The sequence below is a fragment of the Rhinichthys klamathensis genome, unplaced genomic scaffold (genome assembly GCF_029890125.1).
Source record: "Rhinichthys klamathensis goyatoka isolate OS25496 unplaced genomic scaffold, OSU_Roscu_1.1 h1tg000229l_1, whole genome shotgun sequence".
Taxonomy (NCBI): Eukaryota; Metazoa; Chordata; class Actinopteri; order Cypriniformes; family Leuciscidae; genus Rhinichthys; species Rhinichthys klamathensis.
In genome coordinates this window covers 133,238-152,098 of record NW_026606753.1, presented here as the reverse complement: position 1 = coordinate 152,098, position 18,861 = coordinate 133,238, and the positions used below count along the sequence as shown (strand labels likewise).

Sequence of the window (18,861 nt, the reverse complement as noted above, 5' to 3'; positions counted from 1 at the left end):
CCTCAAAAACAAAAAAATATATCTGTCCACGATCAAGTCGAACCCCTACAGCTGCCTTGAAAAGAAGTAGAGAAAGGATTTTGGGCCACCAATACCACATCGACCCCTTTGTCAAAAAGAGGGAAAAGTGAGAAGGGGCATCTTCCTATGATTTAAAAAAAATTAACACTTCACCCAGTACGTTTGAAACCATGTCTGCACTCGCAACGTAACACCATGTCATCTGGCCATTTCTACTATACAGACTGATTAGTGCAAAGGAAAGCCAAAAGAAACATTAAAAGAATCAAATGAGCAAATAAAACACACATTTGTTCATCGTAAGAGCGTCAAATAGAAGGGGTCTAATTAATCTCAAAATTTGTTTTTAGATACTGAATATCCCATTCAAATAAGCATATCCCAAAACAATTTTATAGTGTACAGATAGAAGAAAAAAGACATTCCTGCTATTTTGCCTTTTAAATGTACACAACCTTAAATATACTAATTTACATGTGCTAACATTGTTTCACAGATGCAAGTGGGAGTTTCTTTTAGTGTGAAATGACAGGGATACAGGCTTTGTCTTTGTTGGGTTTCTTTAAAAGGGAAGTGACGTCCTAAATTTAAGAGGGAAAATTATTGTAGCAAGGCAAAAACAAAGTGAAAATGATGGGAGGGAAAAGACAAGACAAGGGACGTGGACATTTGCTAGAGATAGAAGATGACGCATTGTCTTGCAGTCTAACTGCTGATCTTACCCAAACATTCACTCTGAACACAAACCAAGATGGCTGATGCACGTGTGGATGGTTGGGTGGGAGTGAACGGGTCATGAAGCAGGAGGGGTTTGAGGGAAACATGGCCTGATGAAAACAACTGGATGATCAGTTGCTTAGTAGCAGTTCTGTCGCTGTCTCCACATCCCATGATTTTGATGACAAGGCTACTATTACTGCATTCTGTTTGGGAGAGAAAGACAGAATGTTACACTCCCTTTCTAAGCAACAGTACATTTGTTGAATTAACTCTTTTAGCTGATGCTAACAGTTCACTTATTTGACTGAACAATATCTTAATCTAAATCTTAATCAGAACATCATAAAGAGCTATTCCACAAGTCAACTGAACTTACAAATGCCAAATTTCATTCTTTCCAATAGTGCCTACAAACATCACAGGAAAAAAAATAACTTTAAACTATATTAAAGTAGAAAACGCATATATATATATATATAGAGCTGTCAATTGATTAAAAACATTAATCGCACATTTTTCTGTAATTGATCGCACATAAGCTTTTAAAATATTTTTATATTGTAATCATTTCACTTTTAATCTCCAAATTAATGTAAAAACAGCAAAGACAGTAGCCTATATTTTAAATATTTGTTTTATGGCATCTTTTTAAGAAAGAGGGCCAGTACCGATACCAATACTGTTACTGATGTCTGAAATGTATTTATTTTTCTCAATTTTAGCCATTATAACCATTCAGCATTACAGTAGAATTAAAAGCTATCAATTTTAGCATTTATTAGGCTATAAAAAATTACAACAAATTTTTATTTAAGTGAACTTAAAACAATCTTCACATAAACCTATTGTAATAAATGCCACATTTACCTGTGCCCTTCAATATATCAGGGCTCATTTTTTTCTATTGGCCCAGTCAGATTTTTACTGGCCCTGTCAAAATGCACAAAAAGTTATTGTTTTCGTAGTTTTTTTTACCCATGTAACCTTGTAAACAGTGCTTTAAGATTTTCAGGCAGGTCTAACAGGTAGGAGGATATATACAGAAATTGAATATAGACGTTATCATACGCTTCATAGTCTTCACTGCATAAATGATCAATTAAATATAGATTAATCCTTATTAAAGACACAAAAGTTATTCAGTCAGAGCAGTGAGTGATTTTCTCTTTTTCTTTTGTTCTTGATTATTGCACATTGTGTTTATGCACAGACACATTTCAGTAGGTTCACGTTGTTTCCACGCATTCAGGATAATGTTTTGATTTGTCACGTATGTTGCCGTTTAGCAATTATGATTGGATCCGTGTACTGTAGTAGGTATTTGCAGTCAGGTTAAGGCGGTTGGTTAAGTGTTTTTTTCCATGTGGTCCTGTTCGACATCTCAACTTCTCAAAATTTTTAATTTACCTTGAAAAAAAGGGTGCGATTAAAAATTGTAATCTATTGACAGCCCTAAATAATATATATATATATATATATATATATATATATATATTAAATAGTTCAAACTGAACATTAGAATGAGAAAGAAAGGTGTTTTTTAAGTGACTTTCTAAATTTGTAATAATAATTTTGCAATATTACCGCTTTTAGCGTATTTTTGATTAAATGAATGCAGCCTTGGGGAGCATGAAAGACTTTAAAAAACATAAAAAAAAGTAATGTTTCCAAACATTTTACAGTACCTCTCAAAAGTCATTTATAAATTGTAATAGAAATCAACATGTGAGAAAACCTTTACCTAAAAATATGAATTCATTTTTACTGTGTAATACATGAGTAATATGTTTATTTTACAGACACTGTAGTTTAGGGGGTTGCCAACTTTTGTGACATGAAGTGTCATTTTTATTTTATTTTAATTTATTATAGGTTTAGTTGTGTACTACTTTGATGGTAAGGATTGTTTTGCTAACTCAAGAATGCATCATTAACCAACGCAATTTTGTCTCGTCTGCCAGCCACTGTGGTGGGCGACCTGTAAAACATCTCAGATTATCCTTGGACAAAAAAGATGCACAATTATTAAACTGCTTTACAATCAAACCAAAGCACGTGGGTACGGTCACTTGTTTTGTTTCAGGAGTCTCACACTGCAGTAAACAGTGTAAATGTCTATTACTTTATCAAATGAAAATTTACCCTATTTTCGTGTCATTTACCTTACTCAGAAAGATTCATCCATGCATGTTTTTTAAATTAGTTTGGACAATCATTTTTTATTAAATGTCATAACTTGATCTTCCAGTGAAAAGACAGACTCCTCTCTGGTGATGCATGCCGAACTTCTCCAAACATTTAGTCCGCTTAAACCCTTTTCTTAGAATCGACTGTAAGCTTGCTTTGAGATCTGCCCCAATTCAATTAAAAACCGATGGATAGAACAAAGTCCTCATCCTACTTTTTTATTCATTTACATTTATGCACTTAGCAGATACTATCCAAAACGACTTACAAGAGAGGAACAAAGCAATATGTCAGGGAGCCAACAATATTGGTATTATACAATGCCAGGCTTATTTGACAACTACATTTACAATTACATTTAATACAAGTTTTTATTTTATTTTTGCAAGTGCACTGGTTTAAGGGTGTGGGGTGGTTAAGTGCCTGTGGAAGACTTCTTGAAGGATGTGATGTTTTTAAATAATCACTTATGAATTTCTTGTTTATGAGTTATTTTTTTAAAGAGGACTTTGAGATGAAAACAGCTATAGAGAGCCTAAGTCCCTCCCCTTCCGGTCGACCGCCATGGGACCTTATTTCGGAAAAATATTGTATGGTAGTCAATGGCGAGAGACAACAAATATTTTGATAATATTTTGATAATTCGTTTGAATTGTGCCCTGAATTACACATATGATGTTTGTCAATTTAAAAGATACATTTTAAAGTCAAGAAAGTCGCAGTTTGATGTAAAACTGTTGAGGTATAAGACTTTGAAAATACGTAATTACAAAGACTACAAACCCAAAAGGCGCACATTTTCTCTCAATGAATGAAGCTAACTTTACTGAAGCTAACGTCTGTCATTTTTTCTATAGTCTTACGTTATAATCGTAACGTTACGCCGTCATGCCTGAGTGTTTTGTACCAGACTGCACACACACGAGCAACGGATCTCGCTCGTTGTTTCGCTTCCCGGGAGATGTAGTTCACTGAGCGATTTTCACATAAGACTAAATGTTACTCTTCTGTTTTATGACAAACTGCGACTTTCATAATTATCTTTTAAATTGACAAACATCATATGTGTAATTCAGGGCACAGTTCAGACGGAATAAAAAGATAAGTTGTCTCTCGCCATTGACTACCATACATATTTTTTCCGAAACAAGGTCCCATGAGCCGGAAGCGGAGTAGATTCTTTCAGACATTTGAATAAAAAAAGGTTGTCTAAATTTTGCTATTCACAAGCCACCATAATTGTGTATATATGTTAAATGGTTAGTTCACACAAAAATGAACATTCTGTCATTAATTACTCACCCTCATGTTGTTCCAAATCTGTAAGACTTTTGCTCATCTTCGAACTCAAATGAAGATCTTTTTGATGAAATCTGAGAGCTTTTTGTCCCTCCGTTGACAGCTATGCTACTACCACTTTGATGCTTCAAAAAGTTCATAAAGAGATCGTAAAACTAATCGAAATGAATTAAGCTGTTTTTAGTCCAAAATTTTCTGAAGAGACACGATAGCTTTATATGACGAACAGATTGAATTTAGGCTGTGGCACCCTCTTCAAGACGTTTGAAGAAACCTTCCTGCAAAGCTGAAAAACTATGCGCAAGTGTACCTATATGATAAATAAAATCCATTTATGACATTATTTTTGAAAGAATTTTCACTTTATAGCATTTTTACACAAGTGCTTGTGGTTCATCACATAAATCGTTCGAGTCTCTTCAGAAAATTCAGACTATACCGCTCAATTCATATGGATTAGTTTTACGATCTCTTTATGAACTTTTTGAAGAGTCAAAGTGGTAGTAGCATAGCTGTCCATGGAGGGACAGAAATCTCTCAGATTTCATCAAAAATATCTTCATTTGTGTTCTGAAGATGAACGAAAGTCTTAGGGTTTGGAACGGCACGAGGGTGAGTAATTAATGACAGAATTTTCATTTTTGGGTGAACTGTCCCTTTAAGGACCGTAATAGGACAAGCTTGAAAACTCAGTGACAGTGTTCATATCCAATTAATATCAAGTAATGTGCTGAAAGCTAAAGGCAACATGTGCCAATAGTGCCACGCGCCCCTAAGGTTGCCAACCCCTGCTGTAGTATGTGCATCTCTGAATTTAACCACACTAGCAGCTGTCCATTTTCAGTACTTACTTTGTCAAAGCCCATTGCACAAAGTTTGTCTATTTTGCGTGTGTACTCAGGACTGGAGACGGGAGCACCGGCGTAAACGTGAGACCAGAGACGAGCAGTTTGTTTGAACATTTCTGGATTCTGCTTATACTGCAAAAAAAAAAAACACAACAGTGATGTACTTGAAAGGTTTGCAATGCTTTGTTATTGCACATTCTCAGTCAGACAGACACACTGACAGATGCATATTTTACACAAATATGTACCTGATTGGCTACTACAGCGTCTTGGGGATCATCTGGCTCTGCTGCAGCTAACAGAGCCTGTAGTGACAGCAGGACTGTTCGCAATGTCATAGCAGCAGCCCTGTACACAGGAAGTGAAGACAGAATAAGTAGTAGTTGAAGAATGAGTACAGAATCTTTTTAAAAAAGGAACAGGAACAGGAAAGAGACAATAGTTTAGAGTACAGTGTCAAAAGCATTAGATGATGCAGGATATGCTAGATAACAATAAACTAGACATATCATACTCATTAATTAATAAGCACTCACCATTGGTCTTTTAAAATGTCCAAACATATCGCCCCCGTAACTGAACTTATATTGGGATGCCAGATTTTAGTAATAAACCGCACCTGAAAAAGATGAAAAAAAAAAATCATGTTTTAAGTTCAACATCCTTTGATCTCTCAATTAAAGTCAACAATAAATCATAATCGATCACATCTTCTTTGTTAGTGCACGTTCCGGCTCTTCTTGTGAACGATTCATCAGTGCACAGTGCTAGAATTGAGGGGGAATTGGGGGGACCCCCCATAAGTTAAATTAAAAATAGAAAAATGTAACTCTTGTATTGGAACTAAAAAATTAAAGTTGAATTATTACACTGATAAAACATGACTTTAATAATTTATGATTACAAATTTCTGTTGTCATCTCTGTGTTTACAGTCCCATTTAGAACATACTGATACTAGCAGGTATTTTTATATAATGTGTCAGTAGTGGTAATTATTGCATGAATAGGTTTAGCTGCCACAGAAATTACTGAGTTCTTGAAGACTGGTTAAATCTACAAACTGCCTTTGAATTTTTGCAACTAGTGTCGACTCCTAGAGACTGTAAAGCCCTGTTCACACGAAGGATGATTACTATAACGATAAAGAAACAGTTGCAGAAATAATTTGAAATATTAAAAAAACAGCAGTCCACATCACAACAATAATGACAATGGCACAAAGAAACAATGTCATTCTAATCACTTTTAAAACTATTTTTCCAGCTAATGAACAATAAATACAATGACAGCCCAAAAGAATCCATCCAGCTTTAAGAGCTTGAGCATTAAAGTGGCAGACGAAATAAAAATCTGTAAATTAGTTAATTCCATGGAAACGTAATAATACTCACCACTCTATAACTTTCAAATGGTGCAGAAGATGCTAATAAATTAGTAAGTTATTAATATTTAATATTAAGTGAACATGGTTGTGTGTCTTTAAACACCTGCCTTCCATCATGGTATGCAAGACCCACTATTAACCATCCAATATATTCCTGACTGGTAAAATCAAGCTACATGCTTTCCTTAGTTTCCTATTGAAAATCCTGTTTCACATAGAATTACACTAAATTATATTTTAACCACAATAACTAATACTCATAAAAACATCAAATATTAAAAAAGATTACCTTTGGTGGATTAAAAGGATATGTTTCAGGAATCTTGATTTCTAGCTGATATCGGCCCCCTGTGGGGGAAAATAGCTTGTAAGTTACAATCTTATCCACAACATTAATGTATTTGCAAACATCATGGAAGCAATAGAGAAGACTGAAAAAAATAGTCACTCTACCTTCATATGGTGTGTCTGGTGGTCCTGCTATTTCTCCCTTTAACTCTGTGAAGTTTTCATCCACCAGATCTACTTTTATTTGATTTTTACTTGTCTGTTATAAAGCAAAACAAAAATGGAAACCGATAAAAAAAAGTTTAACTATTGTGCACTTTATGTGATCAGGAAAAAATGTCAGAATCAAACATTTAGCTAGTGAGACAAGGTAGTTGTCTTTCATTCTATTGCCCAGAACAAAGAAGTGACCAGTAAGTTATATAGTCGTGAGGCTGTCTCAAAACATAATGAGCTGCCTAGGTAGACAACATGATAGGAGCCTATGATTCCCAAAAAAGCTGTCTAGGTAGGCAGCTCAAAATGTTAAGAAACAGCCATGGTACTGCACTACTGAAAACTACTCAAACAGCCTAGCAGCAAACTGACACTTAATCAAACATGTCTGGATACAAGTAAAAGAATAAAAAAAGTATTTTGAAAGATAAAACCTACATTAATGGGCGATAAACAAGAGTGCTTATATTATTATAGCACACTAAACAAGTGTTAGTGAAGCTAGCAGGCTAACTATGTCAAATAGCATGTTTGCTCCATAGCTAAAGCTCGGCGTATGCCATCACAAATCTAGCCGTTCTTTGATGTGTCTATAAAGTATTGTCGCATTTCGGACTAGGCTTTCGTCTTAAAACATCAAGGGAAGTACATTTTTTTCATGTATGACTTCCGTATCTAAAAGCCATCATAAAACAGCTCATGCTAACATTAGCTTAGCATGCTAAGCTAGCTCATTGGCTTCTGAATGTTTATCCCCCAAAGTCCTTTTGTTTGTACAAATAGAGTAAAGTAACGTTTTGCAAACCTCTTCGCTCTTCAGCACTTCTTTAAACTCTCGCTTGATCCTCTGCACAGCGATATTTGCCATGGCTGATTAATTCCCCTCTCTTTCACTCTTTCTCTTCCGCTGTTTTTGAACCTCCAGTCCGCAAAGACTGATAGAGCTTCACTTTCACACCCCTCTCTCTCTCGCTCGCTCGCTCGCTCGCTCTCTCTTTCCTAAACAGTACGCTGAACTCCAGTGCAAACACAATGAGAGCCTGGAAAACTCAAACGCTGCACTAGAACACTGCGTTTGTCCTCTTTGTTGAATCAGGTGGAGATATTATGCGTTGAAAAGCAGGGCTCTTGACATATCCAGAAAGCTTTCAGATCTAGTATCAGTCCCCTATGGAGTGCTGCTGTCACATGATATCGTGGATGCATCTGTTTCACTCCCACGTGATACAAGCAAAACACATCTGTCCATCCTCACCCCTGCAATTTTTTTGCTAACAATTTATATTTTTAATTAACAAATCAATAGTAAATCATATAGGCCTCAATTGTATACGGAAATGAACATAAATTAGGCGATTTGAATGTAACCTACACAATTATCAGTCACATAAATGAAGATATTTGAATGTAACATACACAATTATCTATTAAACATTACCATTCAAAAATGTCGGGTTAGTAAGATTTTTGGGGCTGAATATTTATCCATCAAATGTGACAGAAAAGACATTTAAATTATAATGTCACCAAAGATTTCTGCTTCAAATAAATACTGTTCTTTTAAACTTTCTATTAATAAAATAATCATGAAAATCAGTTTCCATAAAAATATGAAGAATCACAACTCTTTTCAACATTATTAATAAGAAATGTGTCTTGATCACCAAATCAGATGATTTCTGAAGGATCATGTGACACTGACTTTTTTGTGCTCACACAACTGCAGCCTTGGTGAGCAAGACTTCTTTCAAAACATAAAAAAAAATCACAAACTTGAGATCACAAGAGATCACAGCAATAGCAAACCACAATGATCCAATCAATTCCAGATGGATGAAATCAAGTCCAACCCCTCGTTTTTCTTGTTCGATAAGCCATTTCACTTGGATATGCATCACAATAGAGAAGAAAGACAACTTCTGTTTCATGCTGACTTAAAATTAGGGGGACAGGCTTCTCTCAATAACAGCCCCCCAAAATTGATCTCTGGTTATGAAAAACAGTCAGAAAAAAAGATTGTTTTGGTGCAAAGCACACTAAGTGGTTGCATGTCATGTAGCATCATGTGTTTGTTTTTTTTTTTTTTTTTTTTAATAAGAAAACATCATCCCAACATCATGAGACATGTCAATTGTTAGTCTGAAGTTTTGGTGTGAAATTAAAGTAGATTGCTGAGGTAAAAAGTGCAAAAGCCCTATTCACTTTACAAAAGTACTCATCTTTTTATTAAGTAGTTTTCACCATTACATGATCTCTTAACCCCACTAGATGAGAGCTATAAGTTACAAAGATATCAAGTTAACTGATTGGCATGCCAGTTTACTTGGCATGTTAGATACTTAGCGATTTAACACTACACATTACGATCCCGTATAAATTATTTTTTTTACAATCAGCCATTTTCTGTATTTTTTCAGTATTCAGTTGGTCATGTGACCTTAACATGGTGACTTCCATATTAGGCAACCCACTCCAAGTCAATTAAATCCTAAAAGTATTATTTTACCTGATATGCACTTTTTAAATATTTAACTTTTTAAGTAATGCCATCACTAATAATGCAATCACTAATAATGTTATTTCTGAAAGTTCTCTGAATGTTAAAAACGAAATTTTTTAAAAATGTTTTGGTTATGTGAATGTTAAGGGAACATACAATTTTGAAAACTTTGTTACTTTTGAATGTTCTCTGAACAATCTGAAACAAGAAGAAATGTTAGTTTATAAATGTACTAAAAATGTTTCAGGAAAAAATGTGCCATGCATGAAGGACCAGATAACTTTGAACGAATGTTCTATTAACATTACTGGAAGAATGTTTGTTCATAACTTTAAGAGAACCTTGCCAGAATGTTAGGGAAGTTCTGAGAATGTTCCCTGTTAACTGGGATTGTGTCTAACACAATTCTGGAATTTCAGCAAAGCAGAATTATGAGTATTTGTATGCTGGTGTCACTGTTGCCTTAATTGTGCATGGGGGAATGTTACCACACATGCAGTAATTATTCACATAAATGTTTACAGGTAGTTGTACTCTTAATGTCAGTAACATAGCCTATCACATCATTATGGGTTTTCACTGTAGGCCTCATACAACACAAAAATGTCAAATTATGTTTATTATATATATATATATATATATATTATATATTTTTGTTACTTTGTTTTTAAAAACATTTTCCAAAATTACTCTTCGCTTCTTTATGTGTATGTATACAACTTTTAATGCAGCTGGGGCTAATCTATTACCCTAGATTATAAGAGCACAACACACACACACACACGCACGCACGCACGCACACACACACACGACTGTAAGTGATGTGCACTGCAATTATGCATTTCATTATTTACACCCCGCCGGTGTTGTGCCGAATTTCGACCCCCGCCAAATTATTACCCCCCTAGCATTGGTAGGTTTAGGATTAGTTGTGGGGGAGGGGTTAGGATTAGGGGCGGGGTTGGGATTAGGCAATCAGGTACTGACTTCAACGAGGGGGGTAATAATTTGGCAGGGGGTCGAAATTCGGCACAACACCGGCCCGGCAGAATGCCGATGATAACCAATGAATAGGTGATGCGCTCTGCGAACGGTGAGAAAAGCAACGGCATTTCAGTGTTTACCAAAATCTGCGACGTTTCACGTCATGTAGCGACGTGGCTCCCATCTGTTAGTTCCATAGCTTGTAAAAAATGATTCCACCAGACGAATGTACGAATCCAACTATAGTGAAGGCTTCTCTCATTAATATTAATTACGAGGTGTTTTGGTCGCCCAGTCGACCTTGCTGATTTGCTGAAATAATGTAGACGTTAAAGCGACGAAGACTTACCTCATGAATAATAATTAAGCTACGCAATTGGAAGCCCCAGGAAGGATGTAAAACAACCGTCAGCGCAAGCTCATTACAATTCATGAACCAAGCCTTCGCCATAGTAACATTCCTAATTTTGCTTTCCTGATCCTTATCAAAACACAGACGGAACATCAGCCGGATCTGCGGCCCATTGCCAAATAGCAGTGTACATAGGGCAGGGAGCATTCGCACTGGATTCGGCCTGTGCGACCGGAGACTCTCGGGTCACATATTCACATATCGGTCCTCCTGGTTTGAAGCGAATGTTTTTATATCTCTTCGAGTGAGTTGTCGAAGTCAGTGGTAAGACATCTGTTTACCAAAATCTTGTGTTTTCCATTTTGGTTAACTTTTTATTTAATTTTGTCTTATTAGTATTTTTTAATGCTGTCTGCAGATTCAATCAATTACGATGCTTTAAGCAATACCGGTAATTATAATTCCTCCATCCTCCTCGAAGATATCCCAATAATAGCCTACGTCAAACAGCTTAAGCAAGAACTTCAGAATATTTAGGGCATCTCATGATGTGAAACGTGTTTTTATTCTAGTTGTTTATATTACTTCAACGACATTTTGTGTTTATGAGTGGCTTTTGTTTAGACAGTTTATTCAAGTCAGCCGGCTGAGTGTGAAGTTATCTAAGAGAAGCAACAAAACAGAACCAAGTTTTGAAAAAACGTAACGTTAGCTGAAAAAACAAGAAATTTGCATCAAACGTCTTTTTTGTCGTGTTATTTTGGGAAAAGTATAGTAAATCATCGCTTTGAGTAAGCGTCGTTCTTCCCTGAAACCTGACTTTATTTGTTTACAGTTTCGTAGGCTGATGCATTTAGGCTACTCTCACATATTAAAACGCCCCAAACAAGCGTCGAGTTTTGAGAGAGTTTGTCTATATGGTAAAACTAGGGCCAATACGAAAGTGAAAAAAGATAAAAGAAATTTAGGAGCAATTTGGTGCTTGGACAGTTTTATTTTGTTTATGTTTCAAGTAGTCAAACAGACACATTTTTATCCAGATACACTTTCCCCCATCACAAATAATGTTCATTAGATGAATCATCTATATATGTATATATATAGGTCCTTCTCAAAAAATTAGCATATTGTGATAAAGTTAATTATTTTCCATAATGTAATGATAAAAATTTAACTTTCATATACTTTAGATTCATTGCACACCAACTGAAATATTTCAGGTCTTTTATTGTTTTAGTACTGATGATTTTGGCATACAGCACATGAAAACCCAAAATTCCTGTCTAAAAAAATTAGCATATTTCATCCGACCAATAAAAGAAGTGTTTTTAATACAAAAAGTCAACCTTCAAATAATTATGTTCAGTTATGCACCCAATAGTCAATACTTGGTCGTAGTGTTGTCACGGTACCAACATTTCAGTATTCGGTACCAATACCAGTGAAAATCCACGGTTCTCGGTACCAATTTCGGTACCAAAGCTTAATTTAGATAAAATTTACATATATTAAAGTGTATATCACAGTTACAAAGATGGAAACTGTAGTATTAAAAACACTTTACAATAAGATTATATTTGTTAGATAACATTAGATAAAATGACCTAACAATAAACCTATAGTTATATACATAGCAATTATTCTCCTTGGGGTTAATTTAAAAATATACTAAATACATTTTTTAAATCAAAAGTTTTATCTGTTAACATTATTTAATGCACAATGAATTAAGTGAACAAACATGAACAATCAAGTGTTTGTATTAAATAACATTCACAAACATTAATTAATGTTGTAAAAATATATCGTTCACTCAATGTGTTGATGTTAACACATCAAGTAATGTTAATGAATGGTATCTTATTGTAGTGTTACCAAACTATACAGGAGATAAAACATGTTTTATTTGACTTAACTGTAGCCTACTTTTATTTAATCCAAAACTGCCAAAAATGTCACTCTTGCCTGTCTTCAAAACTTGAGAACCCTGTAGCTGATTTCTAATGCAAGGGCTAGAAATCAATTAATTCTTTGCTGATACTTCCTCGTCATCACGGAGAGCGCAGTTTGCACCGCTTTCTCCTTCTCTCCACCTCTCCACAAGCGCTCGCTCTCGCGTCTCCGCTATGCAAACAGTGACGCGCCTGGAAAAACAAGCTTGCACGTCGCTTCTATTATGAGCGCGCTTCACGCGCGCCTACATTTGAAATTTGCACGCGCGCAAAAAACGTGCTATGTGAACGTGTGAACGGACCTTTATGGCAACGTGACATTAGCCTAATTCAACATATTTCCATATGTGGCTCTTTCCTCCTTTCTTGTCAACAACTGGATTCAGAGCCAACGCTTAGCAGCGCCGCCGATCGCCATGTGTTTTTATGAAGTGGACGCAACTCTGCACCTTTCGGACAGCGCATCAAGAACCGGATTAACCCGGTACTCGGTACCTAGAGAAGCTGGTACCGTAACCGTTAATTGTTTTTAGTACCGACTTGGTACCGAAGTACCGAGTTTTTTTGACAACACTACTTGGTCGGGAATCCTTTTGCAGAAATGACTGCTTCAATGCGGCGTGGCATGGAGGCAATCAGCCTGTGGCACTGCTGAGGTGTTATGGAGGCCCAGGATGCTTCGATAGCGGCCTTAAGCTCATCCAGAGTGTTGGGTCTTGCGTCTCTCAACTTTCTCTTCACAATATCCCACAGATTCTCTATGGGGTTCAGGTCAGGAGAGTTGGCAGGCCAATTGAGCACAGTAATACCATGGTCAGTAAACCATTTACCAGTGGTTTTGGCACTGTGAGCAGGTGCCAGGTCGTGCTGAAAAATGAAATCATCTCCATAAAGCTTTTCAGCAGATGGAAGCATGAAGTGCTCCAAAATCTCCTGATAGATAGCTGCATTGACCCTGCCCTTGATAAAACACAGTGCACCAACACCAGCAGCTGACATGGCACCCCAGACCATCACTGACTGTGGGTACTTGACACTGGACTTCAGGCATTTTGGCATTTCCTTCTCCCCCGTCTTCCTCCAGACTCTGGCACCTTGATTTCCGAATGACATGCAAAACTGAGCAACAGTCCAGTGCTGCTTCTCTGTAGCCCAGGTCGGGCGCTTCTGCCGCTGTTTCTGGTTCAAAAGTGGCTTGACCTGGGGAATGCGGCACCTGTAGCCCATTTCCTGCACACGCCTGTGCACGGTGGCTCTGGATGTTTCTACTCCAGACTCAGTCCACTGCTTCCGCAGGTCCCCCAAGGTCTGGAATCGGTCCTTCTCCACAATCTTCCTCAAGGTCCGGTCACCTCTTCTCGTTGTGCAGCGTTTTTTGCCACACTTTTTCCTTCCCACAGACTTCCCACTGAGGTGCCTTGATACAGCACTCTGGGAACAGCCTATTTGTTCAGAAATTTCTTTCTGTCTTACCCTCTTCCTTGAGGGTGTCAATGATGGCCTTCTGGACAGCAGTCAGGTCGGCAGTCTTACCTATGATTGCGGTTTTGAGTAATGAAACAGGCTGGGAGTTTTTAAAAGCCTCAGGAATCTTTTGCAGGTGTTTAGAGTTAATTAGTTGATTCAGATGATTAGGTTAATAGCTCGATTAGAGACCCTTTTCATGATATGCTAATTTTTTGAGACAGGAATTTTGGGTTTTCATGAGCTGTATGCCAAAATCATCAGTATTAAAACAATAAAAGACCTGAAATATTTCAGTTGGTGTGCAATGAATCTCAAATATATGAAAGTTTAATTTTTATCATTACATTATGGAAAATAATGAACTTTATCACAATATGCTAATTTTTTGAGAAGGACCTGTATATGTACACACACACACACACACACACACACACACACACACACACTGTCAATCGATTACATTTTAACTAGATTAATCACTTTTTTTTCTGTGATTAATCGTGATTAAAATACTTACATTTTTAATATATTTTATATTGTAATAATTTCACATTTAATCTCCAAACTAATGTAGAAACAACATAAAGACAGTATATTTTAAATATTTGTTTAATGGCATCTTTTCATGAATGAAGGCCAGAATCACTAATACTAATGCTGCTAATGATGTCTCTATAAAAATGTATATTGTTTTTCAATTTTAAACATTAGTTAGCCATTCAACAATACAGTGTAATTAACATCTCTTTTTTTAAAACATTTATTAGGCTTCAAAAAATATAACAGCTTTTAATTTAAGTGAACTTAAAACAATCATATAAATGTCATATTTACCTGTGCCCTTACTGTCTAACAGGTAGGAAATATACATAAATTAAACAAAGTTATCAAACAGTCTGCACTGTATAAATTAAAAATATATTGAATGGTTTAAAAACATTTGCATGAATAAAAGATCATATAATGTAACACTAGCCAAAGAATTACAGAAAAATGGATGCTGCTTTAATTGTCTTTAAAAAAATAACGCTTTAAACTGGAAAAAATGAATTGCATGCATTAATATATATATATATATATATAATACATTCAAAATATGTATTATTATTATTAGTGTCTAGAATGTGTGTGAATTGTGTCTTATTCAGGAGAGGATGGCAGAGGGAGGTTATGAACCCTGTGAGTGCATATATATATATATATATATATATATATATATATATATATATTCAGTTAGTGTAGAGATCATTAACTGCAGGCCTAAAATAGATATTTTGAGTATTTAAAGTAGCTAGTCTACCACAGATTTGTGTATATTTGAATTTCAAATGAGTCCTATAGACCTTCCCATGTGAAAGAAACCTTTCTAATTCACCACACCCATGCAGATTTGAGCTCTGTCTCTGTGGTGTGTGTGTGTTCAAAATATGTATTATTATTATTAGTGTCTAGAATGTGTGTGAATTGTGTCTTATTCAGGAGAGGATGGCAGAAGGAGGTTATGACCCCTGTGAGTGCATTTGCTCTCATGAACATGCCATGAGGAGACTTATCAACCTGGTGAGTTCACCATCAAATTGTAATAATAGCAAAACAATACATGCTTAATGTGTGAGCCTTCTCTGGATCAGCTATTAGAAATTAATCCGATGAATTCTATAGAAACTAATTGATACATTGATCTGTATGATCTGAAAGAAAAGTGAAGAATTAAGATGGACCCTCTCCTCATATTGGATTTCTGTTCTTTTCTTGGTACAAAAAGATACACCTCTGGTCAACAGTTTGGAATATTTTTTTTATTTTTTTAATGGTTTTGAATGAAGTCTCTTATGGTCACCTCTACATTTATTTGATGAAAATTCCAGTAAAATTCCAGAAACATTTCTTATTATTATCAATTCTGAAAACAGTTTGTGCTGCTTAATATTTTTGTGGAAACTGTGATACACTATCATAATTTTTTTTGGAGTAAGTAAGATTAAAAAAAAAAAAAAAAAAAAAATATATATATACTTTTATTCAGCAAGGACACATTAAATTGATCAAAAGTGCCCGTAAAGACATTTACAAAAGATATTCTTTTGAACTTTCTATTCATCAAAGAATTCTTAAAGGAAATGTATCACATTTTCCTCAAAAACATTAAGCAGCCAATAAAAAACATTATTAGTAATTGAGCACCAATAATAATTGATAATTAGCACCAAATCAGCATATTATAATTATTTCTGAAGGATCATGTGACACTGAACTGAAGACTAGAGGAATGATGCTGAAAATTCAGCTTTGCCATTATAGGAATAAATGACATTTTAAAATATATTAAAATAGAAAACAGTTATTTTAAATTGTCATCATATTTTACAATATTACAGGTTTTTTTTTACTGTATTTTTAATCAAACAAATGTAGCCTTTTTGAGCATAAGAGACTTCTTCAAAAACGGTCAAAAACTAATGTCAGGAATTTTTATAATAGAGAGAGAGAGTTGTAAGTGAATGAATTTAACAGTTGCTAATGAAACTATGATACTAATTAATTATTGCAAAAGCGGTGTCGAAAGGCATTTTGATTTAATGTCATTTGGATGTGTGCCAATCTGACAGGGCCTCCATGTTCCAGACAGGTTTGTAGATTTCGAGAGCTGTAGTGGCCAATGCAATAACAGAAGGAACTTCATATACAGGACCAACTTCATCTAGCCAATTTATTAAAAAAATCTTTAAGTCTTTATTAAAAAATACATTTAGGAAAAATCATAGAAAATACCTATCTTTTTAAAAGGATGCTAGGTGTTTAATAATTTTGCTGTTGTGGTCTGAATGAATGACCAATAGAGGGCGCTAGTGATCCTTTGGTTCAGGCAAAATAACACTTGATTCAACTGTTTGTAGAGGAAACGTTTGAATAGTTTTTGCCCTATTAAAAATTGTAAAAATGTTGCGGTATTAAACAGAAATAGAAATATGATATAATTTAATATCAATATATATCAATATATATATATATATATATATATATATATATATATATATATATGGTAAATGGTAAATGGACTGCATTTATATAGCGCTTTCACTGACCCAATAGCCACCAAAGCGCTTTACAATTTGCCTCACATTCACCCATTCACTCACTCATTCATACACCGACGGGCAGGGAACTGGCATTTTGCAGAGGGATACACGTGTACGTTGATTGTTTCAGACAAGTTAAGTGAAATTTTAATGAATGTTTTATGAATTAATGTAATGTAGAAGCACCCGTTTTGTTCTAAAACTGCTTCAACTGAGAATCCCAATGTTGTCATTTCATCCATAGAGTATGTTTTTTTTTAGCCTGTTGTTTAGCTAAAATATTGTCTTTGTGATTCCTTTCCAAGCTGAGACAGTCACAGTCCTACTGTACAGACACAGAGTGCCTTCAGGACAGTAAGTCTGTCCGTCTAAAAAAGAGGCAAATAACACATAGCACACATGCTGTGTGTTATTTTTTAAAATTGAGTTTTGTATGTACGCAGTACCAGGCCCCAACTCCTCAGTAGAAGGGGACATCACTCTGCCCATGATTATTATGGGATGGCTAGTTCTAGCTCTCGTGATCTTTCTGTTCCGCCCAGCCAGCTTGAGGGGCTCTTCAACCAGCGGCAAGCCCTCCAGTCCCCATGGCGTAAGTCATGCCAGACAAACTCCCTCAAATCATTAATGAATGAGCATTATAATGATTAAACTGTGTCAGTTATCACTTATAAGTAAGCCGTAATCAAACTCAATGACCTCCACATGATAACGGTAATCAGAAAGTGTAGCAAAGTATACATCCTTAATAGCTTTTAACCATCAGTAAATCATCTCATTTGTATTATGGGCTGCTTTAACTTTGAATTACTTGATTGATATTGTAATTCGTGTTGTCATTGGATGGATTTTTTTTTTATTATTTAGAATCACGGCAGAGAGCCACCAGCACCTCCAGTGGACTAGAACCCTGCACAAAAGATTTGATCTTTTAATCCAGCTTCCACCTGATCAGCTACTGTGACCAGTATAACTTGTTAGCTTCCTTAATCATCTGTCAGTATTTCTGATTCCAGATTCTTTAGTCCAATATTGAGAGGGTGATCTACACAGACTATTGGATAACAAGGTGTTTCTACAATGCTAGTTGCGTTTCAAAAGGGAGTTAAAAAAGAAAGTTGTCCAAGTGGTCAGTTGTTATAGTCTGATGATTTTCAGGTTTATATATCTCAGTCTTCAATTTCTTACTTCTTCTGTTTTTATTATAAAGCCTTATTAGGTATTTAGCAAGTTGTTAAAATAACATATACGCTTATGTAATGACACTTAACCTAGATCAGACTGAATATAAATTGCAGTAAAGGTTACCTAGTTATCGTGTGTCATCAAGAGATTTGGGTTATTTTCAAGTAGACTGAGGTGGAGAGAATAAAATGTCTTGTCCTTTGGTAGCTTATACATTCCAAAGCTATGATGACTTCACAGACATGAGGTCATTGGTCCATGTTAGAGCATTAGCCTTGACTCTGCATTAGGTCATTCTGAATACAGATGTACTTTGAAATGATTCACACATTTGAGGTTGACAAAGACTACTACTTAAATTTCACAATTTTGTGCA

General features: G+C 35.4%; 2 protein-coding genes across 4 annotated transcripts; one reads left to right on the top strand and one right to left on the bottom strand.

Moving 5' to 3' along the window:
• Positions 1-23: 23 nt before the first annotated feature.
• ube2kb (ubiquitin-conjugating enzyme E2Kb (UBC1 homolog, yeast)) lies at positions 24-7,939 on the bottom strand. The gene is made up of 7 exons (XM_056265057.1): positions 7,771-7,939; positions 6,915-7,008; positions 6,751-6,809; positions 5,612-5,694; positions 5,324-5,423; positions 5,079-5,207; positions 24-944 (listed from the first exon to the last, which is right to left on the bottom strand). The coding sequence occupies exons 1-7, from the start codon at positions 7,831-7,833 to the stop codon at positions 870-872; spliced, it is 603 nt and encodes a 200-aa protein (XP_056121032.1). The 5' UTR covers positions 7,834-7,939; the 3' UTR covers positions 24-869.
• Positions 7,940-10,820: 2,881 nt separating this feature from the next.
• smim14 (small integral membrane protein 14) lies at positions 10,821-18,431 on the top strand. 3 transcript variants are annotated; one of them, XM_056265060.1, is made up of 6 exons: positions 10,823-11,105; positions 15,369-15,387; positions 15,719-15,780; positions 17,606-17,654; positions 17,744-17,892; positions 18,168-18,431. In XM_056265060.1, exons 2-6 carry the CDS (start codon positions 15,375-15,377, stop codon positions 18,204-18,206), a joined length of 312 nt encoding a protein of 103 aa, XP_056121035.1. In that variant the 5' UTR covers positions 10,823-11,105; positions 15,369-15,374; the 3' UTR covers positions 18,207-18,431. The 3 variants fall into 3 exon arrangements, with proteins under 3 accessions (XP_056121034.1, XP_056121035.1, XP_056121033.1); XM_056265058.1 differs by having other exon boundaries at positions 10,824-11,125; positions 18,168-18,430; XM_056265059.1 differs by lacking the exon at positions 15,369-15,387 and having other exon boundaries at positions 10,821-11,125; positions 15,700-15,780.
• Positions 18,432-18,861: the final 430 nt, after the last annotated feature.